The 24,976-nt window shown below is 42.5% G+C and overlaps 2 protein-coding genes across 4 annotated transcripts in view; one reads left to right on the top strand and one right to left on the bottom strand.

Annotated features, from left to right (window-relative positions):
- LOC103467621 (rho-related GTP-binding protein Rho6) overlaps positions 1–2,308 on the bottom strand; it is a 45,818-nt gene extending 43,510 nt beyond the window's left edge. Inside the window, exon 1 of the mRNA XM_008414176.3 lies at positions 2,170–2,308. Within this exon, the coding sequence (XP_008412398.2) occupies positions 2,170–2,212 (43 nt within the window). The 5' untranslated portion in view covers positions 2,213–2,308. The remainder of the gene's footprint in view (positions 1–2,169) is intronic.
- Positions 1,132–24,051, top strand: baz2a (bromodomain adjacent to zinc finger domain, 2A). 3 transcript variants are annotated; one of them, XM_017305697.2, is made up of 31 exons: positions 1,135–1,395; positions 2,412–2,529; positions 3,913–4,761; positions 6,394–7,957; positions 8,048–8,418; positions 9,524–9,790; positions 10,154–10,528; positions 10,606–10,666; positions 10,862–10,970; positions 11,110–11,211; positions 13,095–13,317; positions 13,407–13,468; positions 13,554–13,619; positions 13,713–14,099; positions 14,178–14,432; positions 14,521–14,735; positions 16,123–16,197; positions 16,314–16,488; positions 16,561–16,623; positions 16,700–16,844; positions 17,107–17,720; positions 17,804–18,125; positions 18,823–18,978; positions 19,068–19,228; positions 19,356–19,421; positions 20,090–20,373; positions 21,188–21,323; positions 21,707–21,853; positions 21,948–22,216; positions 22,332–22,475; positions 23,317–24,051. In XM_017305697.2, exons 2-31 carry the CDS (start codon positions 2,412–2,414, stop codon positions 23,474–23,476), a joined length of 7,941 nt encoding a protein of 2,646 aa, XP_017161186.2. In that variant the 5' UTR covers positions 1,135–1,395; the 3' UTR covers positions 23,477–24,051. The 3 variants fall into 3 exon arrangements, with proteins under 3 accessions (XP_081465256.1, XP_017161186.2, XP_008412388.2); XM_081609130.1 differs by having other exon boundaries at positions 1,132–1,395; positions 6,394–8,418; positions 17,813–18,125; XM_008414166.3 differs by having other exon boundaries at positions 6,394–8,418.
- The last annotated feature ends 925 nt before the right edge of the window (positions 24,052–24,976 follow it).

Here is a 24,976-nt window from a genome sequence, read left to right as displayed (position 1 = left end):
GATGTAAAGCCAATTTCTAGCTATGAAATAAAATCTGTTTATGTTGGACCTTTTCTTAATTAATTAAAAATAACTTAAGTTGTTGACGAAAACCCTTTTTCTCTGCAAGTCGGATGCATTACAACCACAAACATCAATGTATTTCATTGGGATATTGCGATGGAGAAAAAAAAGGATGACTTGTTCACCATTTTGAAAATTTTTCATAAGGTCTGGGAAACAACTTTTTTTTACATTTATGGATTAAGAACATTAAATGGTATTTGTAGAATGCCACAAATGGCTGGTTGTGAATACGGAAAAGCAGTGGGTCAGCTGAATGAGAATATAAGGTCTGATACTGGAGATTCATTGAAGATTCTCTCGTATAAATCCAGACATATTCAGCTGAAAATATGTTCAGAGATGCTTTCTATACACCTCTATCTACCTTTAAAGTTAGATTTAAATTTAAAAACCAAATGACAACCTCAATGCTAAAACTACACCTGACCAAATTTGTACTTTGAGAACATTTGGGTAGCACATCATGTAGGTTCATGTGCACAATAAAATATTTTAGGACGCAAATCTAGACCAACTTTATTAAATTGAATTAAATGTATTCTACTTGCAGTGCTAATTACCTGAAAATTATTTTTAGTACTCACGCTTTCTGAGTCGTAGTACATTGGCGCTAGGACCCAGAAAGCACCAGGATTTAAGGCCTAGAATAATATATTAGCATACTTCCTCTTTAGGCCCGATTTCCTCACAGATTGCCATTTATGAGAAAATTGCCACAAGATGCAATAATGTAGCTTCCTGTTTACACACCCGACTGCAGTAAAATAAAAGTTTAGAGCTCAAATAATAAATTTAATATTAAAAACACAACTATTGCGTTTTTTAAGTGTAAATATTTTAAATAGAAAATATTAAATGAAATAATTGCTCATTAATACGTGTGTTAGTCGCTAGAAGTAATTATGTCAACTGTATTTTACAAATTTATTCTATATTCAAAATTCTTTTACTTGCTGAATCAAATAAAAATATTTTTTACTAAGTGATGAATTAGTTTGTGCCGTTGGCTATAATTTAAATGGATTTGTTTTTTGGCTTTATTTCCCTCCTCTGTGTGTATAAACGCGTCTTGAACTTTGTTGAAGTACTTTTACCGGATGTGTGTGCGCCTCATTGTTGGGACGTTAACGCGGCTCCAGCTTCACTCCGTTCTGTGATCATGGCTGCACCGGACCTCAACAGCCATGTTTGCTAATTTAAAACCCAAAGGTTAGGGAATAGTTGTTTATAATTTATCGCTGTGTCATCTTCACCCACGCTTACCCGTTAACACGGAGGGGGTTTAAAGCCGTCGGCGCCTCCGGAACCCAAGGACTAAACAGAAAAAAGGTTGGCCTGTTTTGAGTGGAATATCGGTGAAACTTTGGATGGTGGCGGTGTAGGAGGATGATGCTCTGCAGAAATTGTCTGTGTGCGTAAACAATGTAACTTCATCTGGCTGCTAGCTAACGTTAGCCCGTCATCAAATGGGAGTACGCCTCCGTTTATTAATCCGCGAGTCTGTTTTTTGTGAGTTCGTTTTTATTTTTAACAAACCGGCTTGAATTTTTTGCATTCACCACGGGATAAACCAGCGTGGTTATGGTACCTGCTAACGTCGCAGCCTACTTACTCCGGATAAGGATGCTATTAGTTAGCTTTATCTGTTAGCTTTGTTCTTTTGTGATGATGTAGCTAAATAACCTTGGGGGGTGCTAGGCTGATATTCTCTGTTATATATTCCGGGCATGAAAAGTTGCTGGGAACCCTTCGGACTCGCACTTTAATCTAACATTAAGGATAAAATGGCCAGCACAGCCGTCTGGCAGCGCTTTAAAGTAGTGGCTGGTTCATTTGAGGGCGCTAAGCTAACGCGGCGCCTGCTGTTGCAACGGCCTCGTTGAATTAGGAAATCAAGATCCCGGAGGACTATCGAAAACTGGTAAACAGCCACTGCTGTTGTCAACGGTTCTTTAAAATATCAATACATTATTAGTTTATCCCCTCGCCTTCCTACACTGCCGCCCTGATGATGTTTCGTGCTTGTGTTTCTACCTGTAATGAACATTTTTAGTCTGTGCCCGTATTAGCAGCGCCTCATCAGCGGTAATGATGAGCTCCTACCGTAATATTCGGCTTGTCCATTACATTCGCTCGGGCCTGGCATCTGCTGCTGCTGCTGCTGGCTGCGACATTTTAACGGCTGCTGCCGTTGGTCCCAAAATGCTGTCACAAAAATAGGTTAACCAGGCTCTATGAAACAAAACAGAACTTGGTTATTTGTGATTTCTTGAATTTTAATGGAGCCTAACAACAGACTAGTGCTGTGATACTATTTTTATTTGATTATTATTATTATTTTTTAGATGGACTCGAATAACCATTTCAACTATGGCACCTCAACAAACTCAGGACTGAAACTCTCCTCAGGGGATTCTCTTTATACTAATGGGTCCTCCATGAGTTTTCCACAGCAGGGGAAGAGTGAGTATAACATCATTTAATACACGTTTCAACTTAAGGTCTGGGGGCCAAATCTGGTCCACCCTGTAGACTCTAGCGGGTCACATAAAACCTTCAACATAACAGTTGTGTGCTTAAATATTATTTTGTATTCATCAAATTAAAGCATTTTTAGCTGTATACTGCAAAATTACAAATATGTTGAACATTATTTCATTTTAATAAGTACTCATCGAATGCAGAGGTCGTGACACAAGACTGTTGCTCCAAGATTAGGTTGTGATGGTCATATGCGTTAGCCGTTGGAGAGGGGTCAGCATTTGCATCCTGACTTGTCTGCAATTGCAAAAGCTGTGATACGTTTGATTTGTTCTTAACTGCTTAATAATTGTATTAAAATTGGGTTTAAAACCTTCCAGAAACTGTCAAGCATGAAAAGTTCATTTGTGCTTGGCAATGAATAAAAGTTCATTTTGTTCATGAAAATGAACAAAATTTTCATTGTTCATGAAAATGAACAGTTTCAGCAACAAACAATTCAAAGTGCTTTGCAGTGGCTTAACAGGCTGCACCAGTGAGTCTTTAAAATAATTACTGATGCCCTCCACGAGCACATTTAGATAACTGTTGAGAAAAAGGCAAATTAGTATTTATTTTTTTTATTTTTTAGCGAAGCACCAATATAAAAATTTGGCCTAATAATTTGATATAAATATTGCTGGTACGGCTGATAACCATTATTTGCCAGTACTGTACATATTACAAATATTTCATTGTTCTATTGACACCTTCAAAAAAAAAAAAAACTTCACTCCTACTTCAGTTAAGCTTTCCAGAATCCTGCACTTCATCACTATCACTGTCACATGACCAAACAAAAACCACATGACCAACTCCTCCCCCTGCCCTCCGTAGAAACAAATGGCAATAAGATGGAAATCGATATCGGTTGCTGATATTGGCTCAGTTTTATTTATCGGACCGATATTGATCTATATATATATATATATATATATATATATATATATCAATAGGAAAGCTTAACAAGGGACAAGTGCTGCAAATTACACCATAAGAATCATGTGTCTGTCTATATCAAATAAACCTAATGAATAAATAAATGTTTTAAAAAAGACTAAAATTGTCTATCGATGTTGGTGTTAATATCTTGGATCCCTAATTTTTTTTATCTTGGTGCCTCTCTGTTTGTTGGTCAGTTTATGTATTGTAAAATATAGAACTTCTGATTAATTGACTACCATGTGAAATTAAATAATTGTCACAACACAGAGAATCATTGCACACATTTCCTGAACTGAACTCCTCTTAATTTATTTGTTTCCAGGAATAAACATGTTCTTTCTGTTTGAACAGTTTTTTAAGCTGTTTCTGCTCTCTTAACAGATCTGAATGGCGAAATGAATGTGAATGGCGTCACTACTGTACACGGGTCGAGTGTGTCTGGTTCCCACCCCCCGTCAGCTCCTTACCCGCACATGAGCGGCCACCACCAGGGCGCCGTTGGCTACGAATACCTGTGGGGGGGGCTCCCTCAGTATGGCCCCAGCATGGGCTCGTCATCAGGGCAGGGGGTCCACCAGAAGCAGCCGGCACCTGGGATAGCACAGTCTCAGTCACAGCACCACTTCCAAAGCCACGGCCAGTACCAACTGAACGGCGGCGTGGAAGCGTCCCACCAGCCCCCCATCGCAGGCCAAACAAACGTCCCTCTAACGGGCAACAGCCAGTATTGGAACAGGAGCAACCCCACCCAACAACAGATGAGTTATAATTCCCCCAGCATGTATGGGAGCTTCCAGAGTCAGTCTCATCCTGGCGTTGCGCCGTCCCCACATCACCAGCAGCAGACCTTACAACCTCCCGCCCATCAACCATCTCAGCAGCCCCTCCTCTCCCACCATCAGCCTCACCATCACCACCAGCAGCAGCAGCAGCATTACAGTATGATGACAAATGGGATGCCCTTCTACCAGCCCCCCCAGCAGCAGCTGCCACAGCAATCTCAGTCCCAGACTCGCATGATGCCCCCTGCTGCCCAGAACTTCACCCCACCCCGTGGCAGCCCGCAGCACCACAGCTTGGGCAGAGGGAGCAGCAGCAGTCCTCTGCCGGTGGGGATGTCGCCAACACCAGTTGTGTCACCACCAATACAGGACTGTGGGTCACCCAAAGGTCTCAGCAGGGATCGCAGCCCCCACAATAGCAGTGCAGGGATGTCCTCTCCACTGCAAGGTGACTTTTTCTGAATATGATGGTTATGTTCTCGCTGTTTGCTCAGATCTTCATTTTGATATGGTTGCACTGTTGCATGTTGTCATCGCCGCCTTAAGGTTGAAGACATTTTGTGTCTTTCATTTTGAAGACAAGTCACACTTTCCTAGTCTACAATCTTATTTCCTCCTTCTAATGTCTGGACATGAGTCATGCTCGTCATATGGTTTTATTTCTGCTTTGCCATTACTGACATCATCACCTCTGCTGAAAACTTGCACTTTCATATTAACAGAAGCTATAATGGTGATTGTGAAGTCTCCGAAGAAAAAACAGGCTAAGTTGTAACTTGTGCATCTACTGTATTATTAGGTTAGTTTCAGCTTATAAAGTCAGGCATTGGGATAGTACCAACATATCACCAGCAGGTGTCACTGTTTTACTTTTGGAAAATAATGTCATCCAGAAGATTTGTTTTTGGGGAGAAGCCTTTTTATTTGCAGGAGGGGTGGGCGATATGGACTTAAAGTTTTAACATAACATGTTGTGGTACTATTATGATAACAGCAAAAGTGACAATTAGAGCTATTTTTGGATTTTTTAGGGTAACTGTGTTGCGCTACAAACACAACTACTGCTCTTGAGAAACATTTCTGTTGATAATATGCTTCTTTAGAAAGTGTGATTTGTATCATTAAGTTGCACAAATTAACTTCATTTAATAATATATTTAAATATATCGATATTTATTGATGCTCTCATTGAAAAAACATTGAAAAGAAAAAAAACAATCCTGAGCATACAGGCATTTCTTTTGATTAGAATTTATTGTGACAATGATAAATCAAAATTTGTATAAGAAATATGATAAACAATATAATGAATACCCATCACCAATTCAGAGTGGTATTCAGTTATACATCTTGTAAAGATGTGAAAATCCTTCTGTAAAGGTTGAAAAATCAAACTCTAAAATTTTAGAAAATTATGAGATAATGAGAAGAGTCTCTAATATGATTACAAATATAAACATGTACAATTGGCTAATCTTCACTAATACCATCAAAAGACTAACTTGAAGATGTTTAACAACAAACCTATTAAGGAGATTTGGTGATAAAAGACGAAAATGCGGAAAAGCCCCTCATTCCCACTGTTTGATAGAGTATATAGACGACCTAAGACTTATGTTTGAAGGACCCTGGCAACCTTGTAAAACTTCACATTTTAAAACACCAGGACAGTTGTAATAAATAAGTGGGGAAAAAAAATTTAATTGGGTCATCATGTGATCTTCCAGCAGAGAAATTGTTCACGAGGCACAAAGTCAACCTTCTTTCGTGACTGTCTCAGTCCAAATACGTAAGACTTGTAGTACAAACCAGAGAAGAGTATGGAGCATAAGAGGCAAACAAGACTTTGACGTCTGTTAAACATTTTAGGAGACTAAATGATGTCCTTTTCCCCCCTCATTGAATAAATGTAAGCAAATTATATTATAGATTGAACTTTTGTCTTAATCTTTCAACAAATTTGTCTGTCTGCATAATAGGATGTTGTTCATACAGAGATGAAGTACCAAATGTACCATTTATAAATACTTTTGATTGAGTCAACTAATAATTTTGACATTTTGATTCTCTTCTCCTTTAGGGTTTTCAAGGGAAGCTGCTAAGGAAGTTGATGCAAGCCACGCTGGCGGTGAAAAACCACCTATTGTCCAGAGGTCACCAAAGACTGACAGCTACCAACTTAAACCTTCTGCTCCTCATGCGAGTCCTAAAAGCGATTATTGTCAATATTCCGATCAACCAGCAGCTCCGTATCCAGAAGTTACTCCCCCTGTTAGAGATGCAGTCGTTTCCTCACATCTCCAGCATGTGACCTCTCCACTTTCGGCATCAAGTTCAGGGGCCTCGATGTCTCTTATGAAGGCTTCGACTCCACCAGGGGTTTCCACTTCATCTGGATCTCCGTCATCTGCCTCTGGACCACCTGTCGTGTTATCTGGTGATGTGGATGTGCCCTTCTCTTCATCTTCTGCAGCTTCTTCAAGAATTTCCTCACCTCCTGTTGTAGTCCAAGGACTGAGGTCTTCTACTTCGCGAGCTTTGGAAACATCTGCCCTAGGATTCAAGCTTCTGCCACAGGGGCACTCTTCTTCTCTGATTCATTCGAGTGAGAGCATATCTGTTGGCACAGGTTCTTTGGGCCCTCCTGCCTCATCTTCATCCGAGTTTTTAGTTGATCAAACCAAGTCTGTACCTCCTCCTACAGCCTCTAAACCTACTTGTGTTTCTCCTCCTGCCGTCGTCTCCATCACTTCTCAATCGGCAACTGTTGCGTCTCCAGGGTTGCCGATGTCTCACGGGTCCAAGCCAGTTTTGACGCCATCTGTCACCAATGCATTTGGAGGTCAGCATGACATACCTGCTCCCCCAAGGTTGATATCTGCTCCTTCATCTTTGAGTACCAATTCCACATCTCCCAGTGTGGCGTCTTTGAAGATTCCAGCGTCTTCGCGTTCAACGTTACCTGTCCCCTGTTTATCAGCGTCTGCAGCAGGAACCCCTTCAGTTGGCAGTAAACTTTCTGAACCAACTTCAGCAACATCCCAGTATCGCAAACACACTCCGCCAGCTGTCGACACAAGTCTTTCCACTGCTTTTGCAGCATTGACGCCACCAAGATTGGTGAAAGCTCCCTCTGTCACAGCCCAAACCGGCTCTCCAGTCCGACCTCAATTCACCCTACCTCTAACCACTCAAGCCTCCAGGACTGCACCGTTGTCCAACCCTCCTGCCTTGGTTTACATGCCTTTGCCGATGGGGACGTCTTCTAAAGCTGTCGGAAACTCTGTCTCTCCAAACCTTGCAGCTTCTTCTCTGATGTCAGAGCGTCATGCTCCTGGTGAGGAGAAGAGGGAAGTGGAAAATAAAAGGAACGGAAAACCAGAGGAGAGCCTATCCCAGCTGGATTCAGACCCAGTACTGACCGAATCTCACGTGGCTGTGGTTGAAACCAAGAAGACGGAAGTCTGCCAGTATAAATCTCCCACTGATCCGCCGGGAAAATCATTACAGACATCTGAAGAAAATCTCCAAAATGCTTCAGATTTAGAGAAGCACGAAGTGAAGAGCAGCATCCTCTCAGATGCAGCAGACTCTCCTGTGGCGTCTACTCCAATCGGAAAGCCCCCGCATCTCAAAAGCACAAGGTTACAACATCAAACCAATGAAGAAAGCTTTGACATCTCCTCTGAAATTGCTTCTTTTTATGACAAATCAACATTTGACTCCCCCTCTAGACTCTGTGCCAGCTCCATCTTAGAAAAGACCTCTCATATCGATGGTGATGCCTCGTTTTTAGGTGATTCTTCTCAGTTTGACACCTCTCAGCTGGACACCACATCCTGTGTTGAGGAGGACCAGTCTGCTACGTTTGACAGCTCCGGAGAAGGGAGCTTCTCGGCGAAGGACTCCAGAGATGACACCATGGAGTCGACCAGGGAAGAGGAAGCCTCTGAGGTGGAGGCGACCAGAAACAGCAGCCAGGTCACAGAAGGTTCAATGCTGGAGTCGTCTTTAGATACAACCACTCAGACCGGAGACACTGCTGCTGACTCGAGCCACGTGAACAACTCGTGTTTATCTGCATCGTCTCAGCCAGTTTCTCAAGGTACATTGAAACATTTCTGAAGTTAAAGTTAGATTTTAAGTTTAAAAGGAGTTTTTTTTTTCTCTTTGTCTTCATAGAGGGTTCCTAGGTAGACTGGATATCACATAGTCTGATATTAAAATATTATCTATCAAGTGAAGTTGCCGTCTTCAAATCAAATGGAATTGGTGTCAAAATTTTGTGCTGGTTTGTGAAGCAAAACATTTTTTGTTTGTGCCATTGTCACTTTAAAGATTTTAGTAAATGTTTCCAGAGGTCATAAAAGGTCAACCAGTACCAAACAACTGCTACAAAAATTTCAGTTGCAAAAAGATAGCAAAGTTAATTTATATACATTTTGTGTTTATATACATATATATATATATATATATATATATATATATAAAAAATTTTCTTAAAAATTATAACTGCACAAACAAACATTTTTGCTGCACCAGTGTAGCAATTATGATTGGCAATTTGTTTGATTTTGTAAATAAAGACGGGCCTGTTGACCTTTAATAACCTCTGGAAACATTTATTGTCTTTAAAATGATAGCAGCACAAACAAAATTGTTTCTTGCACAAACTTTTGACACCAATTTTGTTTAGTTTCAGGGTGGCGGGGGTGCATTTAATATCTGTAACGGATTTTAAAAGTAATGGCTTCAAACGTTGCTACCTATCCATCTTATCTTTCTATATTGATTTTTAAAAAAGGCTAATTTCATTCTACAAGAGGAATAATTTATTCTGAAATCTGGAAATAAAAATAAATTTCAGTTGAGATTAAAGGTTCATAATAAAAAAATTTTTGTTGTGCATATTTAGAAAAACTTATGCGGCTCTAGTTTGTGTCTTGGATGAATAGGTTGCTTCAGTCTTATCGATTGCTCTGTCCACCGCGCCTCCTCTTTTTTTCTGTTGTTCATACATTTAAAATCCTTAAATTTTTGCTGTAAATTCAAAGTGAAAATTTCTATTCGTGCTTTGAAAATTGCTGTTAAAAAGACAACAAACTCAGGAAATCTGATGTAAAAATGTGCAGGAACACTGTATCTCCAATATACTTGGAGGCTGTTGCTAAGTAAATTTTGTAAACTGTTTGTTGTTGTTTTTGTCTCAGATTCTGAAGGAGACTGGGAACTGAGCGGACATGATGCACCAGACTCAGCTGGACCCGTTAAGAGCAGCGCTGACGACACAACAACCCCGAGTTTCACAGTGAGGGAGGACAACTTTGTCGCCTTTAGTACGCCGGCAGAAAGCGCCGCTGTGCATCCTCTCCAACCGATAACTGGGCCGACCGGCGAAGTTGCAGGAGATCTTCTGAAGATCACAAGCAAACGGCGCAGACCTCGAACTCCAAAGACGGTGCTGGTTACCACTGCAGGTATTCCATATTCTGATTCCTACCTCAAAGTTAACATCAGATTTTATTTTGCAAAGTAAATCCTGTCTGGGAAAAAAGTTTAAATTGATTAAGTCATTGTTTTAAAGTTAACTGAAAATTAAATCAAACATGAAAAATACAAATTTTATTAAAGTACCTTTTTTAATAATTCAAACTGAAACTTATTTTTTGTTTTAATTTTTACTAATAAAAATAGTGGAGCTGATATAAGTTTGCCCACATGCTAAAGAAGTTGGCTTTTTGCAGACCCTGAGGTCACCTACAGCATTCTGTTTATTAATTTATGGAATATGCAGGAATGGTAAATGTTGGCAATGCTATAAAAAAGTTTTTTTCCTTAAGCTCCTGGGGAGAACTTGCGAAAGCCTCGAGTTCGAACACCCAAAGCGGAGAAGATGAAGACCAACGAAGAGGGAGGAATGAAAGAGGAGGGAGCCGTGGGCAGAAAGAGGAAGAAAACGCTCAAGGTTGATGTTAAAGAAACAATAGAGGCGTCAGGGGAGGCTGGCTCTCTCGCACAAGAGGTCGATCCAATAACGGCTGCAATTAACGCCGTTTTGGCCAACGCTTCTGCCCTGAGTACAGTGGTGCAGAAACCCAAGAAGATGAAGCGGATCAGAAAACAGAACCAGGACGGAAGCGCGGCGGGAGCTCATAAACGAGACGCAGAGACGACTGCTGACGACGCTGACGAAAACGATGACAGCTCCACTGCAGGTAATGAAGCAAGTCTGCAGATTTGTACGTATTGGATCAGGTGGCTCGGTTCTGAATGGGCTCTCTGTCTTAAACAGGTGAATCAAACAGAAGAAGGGTGGCAACAGAAGAGCAGGTCCAGTTCCCGCTGCAACACGGGTAGCGATCCAATTTTTACAGAAGTTTCCTTTAAAATCCTAGGATGAGTTGGAGAATCTGAGTCGTTTTATGGAGTCGTTTATTTAAACTTTATGTAGAAGAAAAACCTGTTTGCTGCATTAAAAATGTCTTATGAGTAGAAACTTTCCTAAATGATGCTACTCCAAATTTACACCAACCCCTCTTAATTTTTAGCTGGAAAAGGGAGATTCGTGTGAAGAAAATGGATAACCGCATGAAGGGGGAAACTTGGTATTACACTCCATGTGGAAGGAGGATGAAGCAGTTTCCAGAAATTATCAAGGTGACTTTTTTGCTATTAAGATGCATGTGTTTTTAAAATCACATGCGTCTTCTTGCTCTTAATTCTGCATCTGTTTTTCCCTAGTGGCCTTTATTTTCCTCTTTCTTCTTTATCAACAAACCTTATTATTTTCTCTCAGTACCTCAAGAAGCACTCGGATGGCGTGGTCTCCAGAGAGCACTTCAGCTTCAGCCCACGCATGCCTGTTGGAGACTTTTATGAAGAAAGAGAAACTTCAGAGGTAAAACTTTTATTTGTTTGTTTTTTGGGTTATCTCATACCTTGTATTTAAACCTCTTGAGCTTTTTCAATTTTCTTTCATTTTATTAGACTTTTATGTGATGGACATAAACTTAGCATAACTGTGAACTAGAATGGAAATTATTTTAAGACGAAGCCTAAGATGCAGCGTTCATTTCCGTTCCTTTTACTATTGATATCCCTAAATTAGAGATGTGCCGATCAGGTTTCTTCCACTCGATACCGATCACCCATGAGGGCCGATCACCGATACCGATCACATAATTATTTTATTATTTTTTTATCATAAACACTACCGGTTACATTAAGTGGAAAAAGGAACCATGAATTCACCTTAATTTAGACAAAAAGTTGTTTTTAATAACTTTCCAAGAAGAAAACTAAACAAATTGTACTGCTATTGATAATACTATCTTTAACAGACTGATAACATATGAAGGCTCTGAAGAGGCTAAATAATGCAAAGAGCCAAAATAAAACCTCTCAACATTGCCAAAAAAATTCAAGTATAAAACTTAACATTCAAAGGCAAAAACAGGATCCATTACAATAAACAATCCTGAGTTACTGAATGAAAACTTCCTGATAGCATGGCGGCTAGCTGATTACTGCTAGTTCTGAGTGTCTGTTTCTGACTGAGCGGAGTAATTATGCAGAGCAGGGAGGAGATCGATTATTTTTTTAAGATTATCTGTCTCATGTTAGGACAGCGAAAGTTTTAATACGTCTGTAAAATGTATTTTTTTAGGTTAGATGCTGCAGTTTTAAGCAGAGGTTCGGTGTGAGAGTCACTACCAGGTGGAGAAGAAGCGGCGCTCCGTCTGTGAAATATTACTACCTGTAGCGCGTAGCAGCGGTTCAACACCGAGAGCAGAACCAGCGTCTTACATCGCAGCTCGAAGACTTAAATAATTTTGCGGGTTATTTGTTTAGCTTTCTGACCGTCATGCTAATCCGGGTGAGTGTTTGTAGCTGTGCGCTGCTTTACCTGCTATCTGATCCTCCATATGTCTTTTTTACTGCAGTGAGCCTCGATGTAGCCAAACTCTGTCAAGTATGGCATTGTTTTTATGTCGTATTAGCTTCGTTGTGTTGATGCATTTTGACCTGCTTCACCCCACGTGCTTCAATTTTCCGCCGCAACACGCAAACTTCCCCAGTCGCTCAGTGCGTTATAGTTCCACATCGCTTAGGATTTGTTGCTGCGATGTGTGAAGGAAAGAGGAGACCAGCTGCACAGGCAGGCTGCAAAATGAGATGCAGGTGATCGGTATCGGCAACAAGAGACCGTGATCACCGATCGTGCACTTTTTCACGAAAATCGGCCGATTATGATCGGTGACCGATCAGAACAACCAGCTACCAGCTTATGTCACCTCATGACTAAGTCAAGTCCACCTTTGTGTAAATTAATCTCTGTAGCAATGCAGCTTTTCTGTGAAGGCTTGAAAGGTTGAATAAATAAGACTAAAAACTGAAGCAGAGGTTTTCTGCTAAAGTTCAAGGATTCAAAATATGCAGCCTAAGCTATGATGAAATGACTTGGATCAGAGCTTAAGTCATGTTAGAATGGCCCAGTCAAAGTCCAGACTTGTTTAACTGAAAATCTGTGGTAAGACTTGAACATAAATCAGACAAAAGTTGAGTTAATCTGCGAACAAAAATGGTTGAAAACGTATGTTTTTGCACATTTTTAGCATAATTACAGCCCCAACTGTTTTCTTTCAGTAAATTGGCATTCTTTTGAGTCTGTATACACAAGATAAGACGCCAGATTTATTGATTGACTATTGAAAAAATTGATTAATCCGATTAATCGTTTGAACCCTAAAATGAAATGCCATCCTTGTGTATGTGTCACAGGGTGTGAAGTGGGTCCTGCTAGCTAACGAGGAGGTCCCATCGATGATCATGGCCATCACCGGTCGGCGTGGTCGACCTCCGAACCCCGACAAAGAGAAACCTCGCCGGATTGGAGCCCTGAAGGCGGGACAAGCGCGCCGCCCGGGTAGACCTCCTAAATTCAACGCCGTCGACCTCCTCAGCAAAGTTGACGCCAAGCTGCTAAATCGTCTGGAGGCCAAGGGTGAGCGAATGTTTGTGTCGTTTTGGCTCCATTATGCAAGTCGTTCAAAAGAGAGCAGACGTGACTTTCTGCTGTTTCTGCATTTCCAGAAGCTCTCACTGAGGAGGAGAAGGAGAAACTAGCAAAAATCAAAAAGAAAATGAAAAGAAAGGTATGACCTCCTAGCAGCTTTCTTTCACAGTTCGCTCGTTAAACCGTTCAGATCTCATTATTCAGTTTCTGCTGCTCTGTCGTAGGCCCGAATGAAGAGAAGGGAGGATTTAAAGATTAAGAAGATGAAAGAGGAGAAAAAGAAAGCCAAGGTACTTCAAAACAACACTAAATAATATTTTTCCCTCCTGTCACGAGTGTCATTTTGGCTTCCAGTCAATATTTTTTGTTGTTCTGGCTCGTAGCTCGAGCAAGATGGCAAACTTCTGGAAGGCGTCGCTGAGCCGTCGGATCCAGCTGCTCCACAGCTCACGCAGTCAGAACCTGCTCCGGAACCCAAAAAGCCCGGCCGCAGGCGAGCAGCCAAAGTGGAAGCCACTGCACCCGCCCAGCAGCCGTCCGAGGAGAAGGTGGTCCAGAGCAACAGGGCGGCCAGCGCCCGGAGCAAAGCCAAGGCCTTGGCTAAAGCCCAGGCGGAGGCGGAGGCAGCAGCGCAGGCCGCTCTGGCGGCGAAGAGGGCGGCAGAGCGGAGAGCGCAGGCCCAGAGACGCCTGGAGGAACGCAAGAGGCAGCAGCTGATCGCAGAGGAGCTGAAGAAGCCCACAGAAGACATGTGTCTCACTGACCACAAAGTGAGTTTCTACTGAGCCCGGTTTAGTTGAACTCTTTGAATCTTTTGAGTTTTTAAATTATCACTCTACGTCCTCCAGCCTCTGCCGGAGCTGAGCCGTGTTCCCGGTTTGGTTCTTTCTGGAACGGCGTTCGCGCATTGCCTGGCGGTGGTCGAGTTCCTGCATGGCTACGGAAAGATAATCGGCATCAATGTGCCGAAGGACATTCCCAGCCTCTCCACCCTGCAGGAGGGTCTGCTCGGTCTGGGCGACAGCCAGGGGGAAGTCCAGGACCTCCTTATAAAGCTGGTGGAGTCGGCGCTTCACGATCCAGGCCTCCCGTCCTACTACCAGGTGAGTAAACTACTTTAAGACAAGCATTTTTAACACATGAACAAGCACCAACATGTTTTAATTCACATACTTTAATCACAATTCACAGTCTGTGAAGATACTTGGGGAGAAGTTGGTTGATTTGGAGCTGACCCGCAACACGGTCTCAGAAGTTCTCCGCATCTATTTGGAGTCTCACGGCTACGAGACGGAAGTGTGCAACACGCTGAGGACCAAAACGTTTCACGTCCTTCCTCCTGATACCAAGGCAGCCATCCTGAATTTCCTGGTGGAGGAGCTGAACAGCAGCAACATCGTGACGAGGTCAGGCCCGCGCAACTTCCTGCTCTAATAACACCCAACACAAGTTCAGTTACTTTCCTCCCTGACCTGGTGTTGTATTAGCTTTCAGGTTTTAATGATTCATCTCAACTTATCCCGTTTCTTTTTTATATTTTGAAAATGAGAAATATATTTACAAGTTTGAATTGTGTTTTCTCTAATCCACTACATGCACCCCATAAAAGATTTGGTAAAATGTCTTTTAGAAAGTTACCAAGAAACTACAAGCTTTTTGTAGCCATCAACAAGATTGTTAGCGAAATTCTGACTGAATAGTAGACAACTTATCAGAACTACCGTATTTTATAATCCGCTGCGCATTGAACCACAACAGGTCTAGCAACTACGGTAAGCAGCCGCCGACTTCATTTTTCCCCGTAGAAGAAGAAGAAGCATGCGGTGCATGCTGGGATAGTGGCAGAACGCTGGTTTGTAACCTATTAATAAAGTTTGACTGACCTATCTACCTACCTACCGACCGTCTAGAATCAGGTCGTCTGCAGGTCATTTAGCACCACGTTCTCCACGAACATGCTGTGCGCAACGGAGAAGGGTCCATCGTCCGGCCACGCCCCGCCCCAGTCGCTGAAGGCTCTCCTCGCCGACCGGAGTCAGACTGTTTTGTTGACATTCCCTTTAGTGCAGCTCCATCTAGTGGATGCATAACGTAACTCCAGCCTCTACTATAGCGTCTGTTCTATACACCTTATAATCCGGTGCACCTTATAGTGCGGAAAATACGGTACTTTTAATTGAGCTTTAAAAGTAGTTCAACAGGTCCACATACCAGAAGCTTAATATTATTCTGCTTCAACCACACCCTCATCTCACCCCGTTTACAATCTATGTTCTTAGACTGCGATTACTACTAAATATATCTTGTATTAATTAGCACTATCTACTCTACTTGCTGTGGTTTCCTGGTTCTCTTTAGTTTTTTTCTCTTTCTGGAGTAGAAGCAGACTTCTATGTTTACTTGTATCCTGTTGATTTTTTTTCTCTCCTCTAATCTCATTTCTTTCTTTTCTTTTAACTTCTTACTCCACCTTTCCCTTTCTTATAATTTTTTTCTCATTTCCTTCTCCACTTCCAGTGCATTTGGAGCATTACAGTGAAAGCTGTAATGCTCCACTTAGGAAAGTAAGTTGAATATTTATAGGCTTTGAAACAGAAATGCATAGCAGGAACCCAACCAGTTGAAATGAAAACCAGTTTTCATTTCCAATGGTCAAATATGAATCCAGAATTATGCCGTAACCTTGAAGGCTTCAAAAATGTCAACCTGATAAATGACATTTGACCACATAAGAATGACCCTGTCTCATTATATTTAAGTCCAAATTTATATTTTTGACTTTGTGTGTTTCAGTGACATTGACAACACGTTGGAGAACATGGCAACATACAGGAAGAATAAATGGATTATTGAGCGAAAACTTCGCAAGTATGATCATTTCTCCTCCCCCCCCCATTTTTTTCTTAAAAAGTGGAGTCCTCTGATTTAACAGATGTCCATTAAAAACTGAATTATGTCACTGATGTTTGGATTCTCCCTGCCAGACTGAAGTCTGTGCTGGCGCGTCGCACCGGACGCTCTGAGGAGGAGCTGTGCTTCGAGGAGAGGCGGCGCAGCGCCAGAGTCGCCGAGGAGGAGAACTTCAGTCTGGAGGAGAGCGGATTGGTCCTGGAGAGAGGAAGCAGGCGCGCACGCAAAGAAGAACCCAAACTCAGCGATGTGCGCATCTGCTCTTGTGTTTTAGAGTTAAACCTCAGCCGTCATATTTATCCAGTTTTCTATTTGTTACAGAGTGAGAGCCCCACCACTGCCAGCATTCCTGAGCTTGAAAGGCAAATAGATAAGCTAACTAAGGTAAGCCTGATACAGCTCAGACATGGCTTCTTTTGTTGTGGTAAAGACTAAATCAGATTTTCTTCTTCTTCTGCAGCGTCAAGCGTTTTTCCGTAAAAAGCTGCTCCAGTCGTCTCATTCCATGCGGGTCGTCATGCTGGGTCAGGACCGTTACCGCCGCAGATACTTGGCCCTTCCTCAACTCGGAGGAGTTCTGGTGGAGGGACCCGAGGAGCTGCTGAGTGAGTCCGAGGCTCTGCTGGGCTTTAAGCCTTTACTCTTGTTTTCTACAGGGTGTCAGTGCATCTTTAAAAACTTTGAAAAAGCCTTGAATAGCCTTGAGCCTTGAATCATTGCATTCTAGCCTGTTAGCTTTTTTGTTCTTATCATCATGGATGAAGTTTGTACATTTCTTTGGCGATGCAGGTCTTAAATTTCATTCATATTTGCCTTAACGTCTTAGAAAGTCTTAATTTGTTCAATTTTTACACCTCCATCTTGCAGCTTCAGAAGAAGTCTTTGTTGCCGAGGTTCCCGTCACATTCCTGAAAAAGGAACCCAAAGTCGAAGAGATCCCAGTGCCAACCTCTCCACCCGCTCCCATTTCGCCCTCTGCCACGCCGAGCCAACCTCAGACCGCCTCTGTGGAAGACGACCCGCTTCCCGGCACCGCGTCCCTCATGAGCACACAGAGGGGCCGCGGACGCCCCCGGAAAATCAAACCGGAAGTCGAACTGCACCTCCGCACAGCGAAGATCCGCCGGAGGCGTCGGAGCAGTGTCAGGTCTGTGGGAGAGGAGGGGCCGGGGTCGCCCAACAGTGGCCTGCTGGACCTCACTCAGGTGGCGTTCAAGAGCTGGCTGAGCCAGTCTCAGGACGTCATGACCAACGGTGGCGGCCCTGGGGCAGCGGGGGATGCTTCTGAAGGCGGCCGCCCAGAGGAGAGCGTCAAAGAGATGGCGGAGAAGCAGGGACAGTGGTTCAACCTTCTCCCCAAGCAGCCATGTGACGATAACTCTCTGACCGAGCCCCAAACGCCAGCGTCACCGGGTTCCCCGCCCAAACTCCTCCCTCAGATCCCGAGTGCGCTGCCTGCGCTTGCTGCTCCGCTCATGGAGGTTTGCCACTGCAGCTCAAACACTTTTTAAAGCAGTTAATACTTGGAGCCGATATTAAAACCAAACCCTCTTCTCCTCTTTAGCATGACCAGCTCCTGCCTACTTTGACTCCTGCTGACCCCGTGACCCCAGCAGCACCTCATGGTCCCCCCACCGATCTGGTTCCTGCTGCTCCACCCACAGCCTCTCCGCCTCCGCCAGCTGCCATCACTCCTCCTCCAGCTGCTCCGGTTACTCCTGGACGCCCTGGTCGGAGGCGCAGGCGGGGCAGCAGAGGCAGCAGTCCGGCCCGCAGGGGGCCCCGCGGTGCAGCAGCAAAACGCCGCGGCCGCCCGCCAAACGCCGTGTTCCAGGAACTGGAGCAGCAATACTTCACACAACTGGTGGTGAAGCCCATACCAGCATGTATGTAGGGGTTTTTGTTGTTTGTTTTTATGCAAAATAACATGGCTGTTGAATAGTTTGTCAAATGTTAAATATACAAGCTGCGTCAAAAGTGTTTGAATGTTGTGGGTTTACTTTAGTGCATTTCATTGGAGTCTTAGCCAACTTTATTTATATATCACCTTCCAGCCGATGGCAATTGGAAGTGCTTATACATAGAAGTTAAGATTAAACAGATTTAAATATGAAGTAAATTAAAAACTAGCATTAAGAGTAGACAAATAAAAAAAAAAAAACTGTTGTTTTAATAGAACAGGTGAGAGCATTCCTGCAGTGAATCAGAAGCTTGTTCCACATTTCTGGTGTATAAAAACTGAAGGCTGCTTCAGCATGTTTCATTCTGTGTTGGTTTGATTCAGGTGATCTTAAAGGTCTAAATGGTTTATAGCATTGAAGAAGATTAGCTATGTAGTTTGGGCTTTTACTGGTAAGTAATTTGTAAACCATTAGTGAGATTTTAAACTCTATTTTATGTGATAGACCAACACTAATAAGTTAAAAAATGTGGAGTTAAAGGAGAAGAATGCATGCTTGTTGTATTGTCTTCTTACAAATACAAATCTGAAAAGTGTGGAATGCACTCCTGCTCACCCTAGCAGACTCGGTCCTTTCTAAAATCCCCGTTAATTGCTGTTGTGTTTTCTGATTTGCCTTCCAGCTATGGTGCGAGGATGGTGGTGGATCAAGGATCCAGAGGAACTCTACCACACGCTGCAGGCGCTCCATCCACGCGGCATCCGGGAGAAAGTTCTCCACAAGCATTTGGCCAAACACATGGAGAGCTTAGCTGAGATGTGCACCAAACCCATTAATGGTGAGACCACCATCCTGTCCGCCTTTCCCTGCACACCCGTCGCTACGTCGTCCTGTGATCCTCTCCCCTCACATGTCCTCTCTGCGTAGATCCACTGTTTGAGCTGAAGACGGAGGACAAAGACGTGCTGCTGGAGGCCCTGCAGCAGCCCTGGCAGGTGCAGGAGAAGGCAATGGAAGTGGATGTCAGCGCCCTCCAGTGGGTGGAGGACCTGGAGCAGAGAGTCATCGCTGCTGATCTACATTTAAAGGTTTAAGACAAACTGAAATTCACTTTTTAAAATGGTTCATAAATGTGTTGAGATTTCTAAAAACACAAAATGTAATAATTGTGTGAAAGTGTTGATGTGTTTTAGTAACTATTGTTTTTTCTTTAAGGCTCTTCCTCAGGGTGCTCTGAACGAAGCTGAAAACAGCACAGAAACGCCAGTGACTGAATTTCAGGTGAGCTCTCGAATGTTCAGCCCAAAACTACTCGCCGTCTTTATGCCAGGGTTTGTGTGGCTCTCTGAAATCCTTGAAAATGCTTGAATTTCAATAAGGTGTTTTCAAGGTCTGGGAAGTGCTTGATTTCTGTATAAAGTCCTTGAAATTGCTTGATATTCTATCTGCACATTTCTGTAATAAAGTTCAGTTCAGCTTTTAGGAGAAAATACTCCTTACAGAAAGTCAAGTTATTATTTACATTGCGTTTAAGCATTTACCTCAACAGAAACCAATTTGTTCAATGTAACGAATATTTACTATTCCTAATGGCTCAATGAGTTATTGATCTGTGTAACTGAAACAAAGGTGTTTTTTTTTATTTTATACATTAGTTATTGAAATTGGGAGACTTCGTCTATGTTGTTAAATTTGTGTTTTGTTCTCACACCAGTCAAGGGTTCAGGGAGTGTATGAAACGGAATTTTTAAAACATAAAATAATATATTTTAGTGTACATTGTCCATGCTGTGTAGAAAATCATCACAAGACATTAACAGTAATAAATGATGGCAGTGAATTGAAACAGTTTCTTTTTAAGTTTATTTGCATTGTTTTCATCTCCAAAGTGCCGGAAAAGTTTGAAAGCTTTCCTTGAAAAGTGCCGTGAATGTTTCCTCTCCTTCCAGCCCTACACCATCCCAGACCCAGACTCCACCCGCGACGACCTGCAGTACTACGAGCATGACGTGGACCCGCGCGACGACTGGATCGTGCGGACCAAGAAGGAGTGGTCCGGTTTGCCCCGCATTGCCACGCACCCGCTGGACCTGGCCGTGCTGCGACTCGCCAACCTGGAGAGGAACATCGAGAGGCGCTACCTGAAGGAGCCGCTGTGGAACCCGTCGGAAGTGATGCGCCTCGCGCCGCTCACCCCGACACCCGGAGAGGAGCTCTCGCTAGACGTGTTCAGGTGGGAAGGAGCGGATCAGCATCAGAGAACAGTTTAGAGACGTGTGTAAACAATCAGTAAGAATAACCGTGTTGAATCAATTCTTTCAATTATTTAATTTGAGAAGGCAAAAAGTGAAAACGGGAAAGAAAAATGAAACAAATGATCATGTTCCAAGGCATGCAAGATTGAAGATTCAAGATCTTGTGATTTCCTAATCATCAGTGTATTTCGTAATCAATAAAGTAAACAGACTAAAAAAAGGCCTTTTTATTAAAGAACAACGTGTCAACACTGTACAGAAAATACACACATTTTATATTTAAGATAAAAAAAGTCCTGTCTGTAAATCTGCTTTACCCAAAACTCCTCAAATGACAATTTCAGCATTCTTTTTTTGTTAATCCTGTTAAACACCCTTTTGCTATTCAATTAATAATCAGTTAAAATATAAGTTAATAGATCATCCCTTCACCGTATTTAGAAAGCATAAATGTCTGAGCTTTTCATATGTTCAGGTTAGATTGTTTTTTTTAAGCTGCAGTAGCATGCTTTGCTACAAATGATCAATTGTGCACCAAAGAAATGTCATATTGTTCAATTTTAGACGAAAAATTTTGATTTTAACAAAGAAATGTATCATTTTTGTCTCTAATATCTTTTATAGTACCTCTAATATTGTATAAAATAAGCTTAAGTTGTTAAATAAAAAATCTGCAGAAAGGGCCTTTTTTTAATTTATTTTTTTAATCTAATTAATCGATCACCAAAATAATCATTAGTTTCAGCCTGGTAGGCGTGTTTGTAATGGATTTGTGGGCGTTTTCTGTTTCAGTCTGGAGAGTGAGATCACGTCTCGACTGCGGACGTGGCGACAGGCTCTGGACCGCTGCCGCAGCGCGCCGCAGCTCTGCCTCTGTGTGTTTCAGCTGGAGAAGGCCATCGCCTGGGAGAGATCGGTCACCAAAGTGGTGAGAAGATGCGTTTTATTGTGACAGATTAAGCCAACGGAGGCATTTTGGTTGATAGAAACTTGATTCATCCACACCAATCAGGTTTTCAACTGGTGAAGAAAATCACGTGGTACATTTTAACCCAGGCCCCTTCTGACTTTCACTGTAACTGTGCACTAAAGGTTTGGGTTTGTGGAGAGTATGAGGAGTAATTGTCCTTCACAGAATAGTCTTTTAAAAAAATATGCATAAGTTTCTTTGCGTTTCATAGCTGTATTACATTGTGTTGGTCTATGACCTGGATTTTTAACAAAATGCTCTCAGTCTGTGATTAAATATGAATATTTTTGCAGATTATTTACACACGATTGTCACTCTAAGCTTTCTTTGTGTGTGTGTAGACCTGCCAGGTGTGCAGGAAGGGGGACAACGACGAGTGCCTGCTGCTGTGTGACGGCTGCGATCGAGGTTGCCACATGTACTGCCTGAAGCCCAAAATCACCCAGGTTCCAGAAGGAGATTGGTTTTGTCCAACCTGTGTCCCTAAGGTGATTTGGAAGCAAATAAAATATCTTTCCGTTTCTACGTCCAACCATACAGTCTAGTTTCTGACATGTTGGATATGTTTTATTTTTGTTTAAGATGGAAGACGAGCTGCAGAGCTCGTCCAAAAAGCGCACCAGGATGAAGAAGAGGAGGTATGAAGAGGAGAGCAGTGAGGACGAGACCACAAAAAGACGCAGCGGCGGCATGACAACGCGGCACAAGGAGGCCCCTGCGCCTTCATCTTCATCGTCTACCCGTTACTCTGGAGACGGAGGAGGCGGCGGCAGCAGCAGTAGCAGCAGCAGCACCAGCAGCAAACGCCGGCGCATAACGACACGCAACCAACCCGACCTCACCTTCTGCGAGTGAGTCGCTGTTCAGCCCAGCCGGATTCTTCAAACATTGTTCCAGTTCTTCTTTTAGATTTTCAAATGTAGTTGATGAGGTAAGCTGGTGATCGTTGGCTCATTTTCCCACCAGGATCATTCTGATGGAGATGGAGGCTCATGCAGACGCCTGGCCGTTCCTGGAACCCGTCAACCCCCGACTGGTGCCGGGCTACCGCCGCATCATCAAGAACCCCATGGACTTCCTCACCATGAGAGAGAGACTGCTGCAGGGAGCGTAAGAGAAGGAACTCTTGTCTTTTAGGTTTCACACGCAGGACATCATTACAGTTCAAATTTAAGGGAAAGAATTCCCATAATGCTCCGTTTGACTTTAAACAAATTAATCTGTTAATTCAGGTGGATAATCTACTACTTGTATAAAGTTATGTATATGAATATTTTTTCTAAAATTATTGGCACCAATAATAATAATAATGTTTGAGATCACACATTCTTCGTCATGCTTCCTTTCTCTACACAGCTAACGTCTAAATCAGGAAGTGGTAAAATATTTCAATAAAAAAGGGAAAAACCTTTATTAAAGCTGCACAAACATCCATTGATGTATATTCCTTGCATATAAATATATTTTTCTGTTTTTGTGGTGTTAACATCCTCAACCCTGAAGGAATCAGCAGTTTTTTATGTTTGTTGAGGGAAAACTAAAATATACTGGTGCATCTAACTGAAATAATATTAAAGAATTGGAAAAAGTGAAGCTAAAATTGTGCAACATGGAGTTTTTTTTTGTCTGAAATACAAAATGTACATATTTTTTTCTACTGTTTTGGCTTAATTTCTGCTTTGATTGTGTTGATTTTTCAGCCAATTTCCTTTTTTTTTTGAGTCTGTATGCTCCAGTTAACAATTAAGCGATAAACTTAAGTTAGCTGGCGATTATTTCACTAATCGTTTAATCACTTTTAAACTGATTGTTTCATCCCTAGATGATATCCTAACTGAAATGTGCCACAGAGTATATAGCTCTTCCAAAACGCTATTAATCTTCAGTCATGAAGGATTTACTTGCAACTCTTCCTGGTTCGCGCCTCACCCTCCTCTCTTCTTCTCTCCAGTTACTGCAGCTGCGATGAGTTTGCGGCCGACGCTCAGCTGGTCTTCAACAACTGCGAGCTGTTCAACGAGGACACGTCGGAGGTGGGCATGGCGGGTCACTCCATGAGGCGCTTCTTCGAGAGCCGCTGGGCGGAGTTCTACTCCAACAAGGACAAATAGGAGCCTGCCAGGTTCGGCCTCAGGGTGGCGCTGTGGACTTTTGCTGCACTCTCCAGTGCTGCGGAGACCGGCTGGAGTCCTGCTCCGGCCTCCTGTATTATCTCATGTATAGGTATATATGTATAGGTTTTGGCTCTTTGTCTGTTATTGTTTCCTGGACAGGTTGAATCTTTTTCTACCGCCGTTCCCCCCGTCTCTCCGCCCGGCCCCTCGTCCCGTGTTCCTCCCGTCGCGTCCCATCTGGCCGCTCGGCCGGCTCCACACTCGCACTGAAGGTCAGAGGTGACCTTGTCACCGCATCCCGGACCTGCTCGGCACCGCCCGACGACTGAACGCACCCAGACTCTTCTGAGCATTTCTTACCTGTTATTTGAAAATGTAATGTAACGTGGTCTTATGCCTAGGAGTAATTTTTTCAATGGCTCACTATATTTTTATTATATATTCTATATATAAATATATATAAAGATTACAATAGCTGGGATTATTTAATAGCAATAGCTGGTAGTGAATGTGTACAGGCGACCCAATAGAGATGTTTAGACATTTTATGAAAAAAAAAAAAAAAAAGGAAAGTGAAACTTAAAGGAATCTGTTGTTGGACTGTTACCAGTAGATGTTGTATAACCTCCACTTAAAGTCGCGCACACACACACACACACGACACCAGTGTATACGTAGTTTTACCCACAACCTCACCTGCTGCTCTTGTGAGAAACACTCAGAAGCTGGAGGGCTTTTAGATTCGGTCCGTTGTAGACTCGTAGACGTCGCTGTGAAGAGCAAAACGTTCTGCGGCCAAGAAGCGTTCCCGCACCTGTAAATAGGCTGTGCTGATTGGACACTAGGAGGAAGTTTTTGCTGTTGTCAGTTGCAGGTTTTAGGAGCGTCTGTGCATGTTTTACACATCAAGTCCGCAGCTGCAAGGCCCGCTCTGGAGCAGGGTTTAAATTAAAACTCACATTTTGTTTTTAGCTCATTAGATTGGATTAAAAAATAAAAATATTTAAAGCAGACCGAAGTTTGATTTTAAAGACTAGAATATCTCAAGAGCTGATTTTTGACGGGCGCATTTCTGCCTTCTTCCTCTGTCTTACATTCCTTTTCATTGGTTTATTATTGTTTATCTTTTTTGGGGGCCAACGTATGATGCTGCACGGTTGGTTTGCCACGAAGGTGACAGGATGACTCCACAGTCTGGGTTTATTTAAACTTGCTCCTTACACTGAACTTTTTTTTTCTTCTTTTTTCAGAAAATGTATTAAAAAAAAAAAAAAAAAAAAGACATGACAACCAAATGTGGTGTTAAGTGAATTTTTAATAATGTACAGTTTTGGTGACTTTAAATTTGATTCTTTATATTTTTAGGACCAATTCATCATTTTTAAGAGGAGGTATTACAGGACTCTGTTGTATTAAGGTGATGTAACACGTGTGCATCTGTAGAATGTACTGTGAGTTGAATAAAAACACATCTTGTAGAGAGGAGTTGTTTCGCTG

Source organism: Poecilia reticulata, chromosome 7 (assembly GCF_904066995.2).
Source record: "Poecilia reticulata chromosome 7, P_reticulata-male-v2, whole genome shotgun sequence".
Taxonomy (NCBI): domain Eukaryota; kingdom Metazoa; phylum Chordata; class Actinopteri; order Cyprinodontiformes; family Poeciliidae; genus Poecilia; species Poecilia reticulata.
The sequence above is the reverse complement of the archived record's forward strand: the minus strand, read 5'-3'. Positions and strand labels throughout refer to the sequence as shown.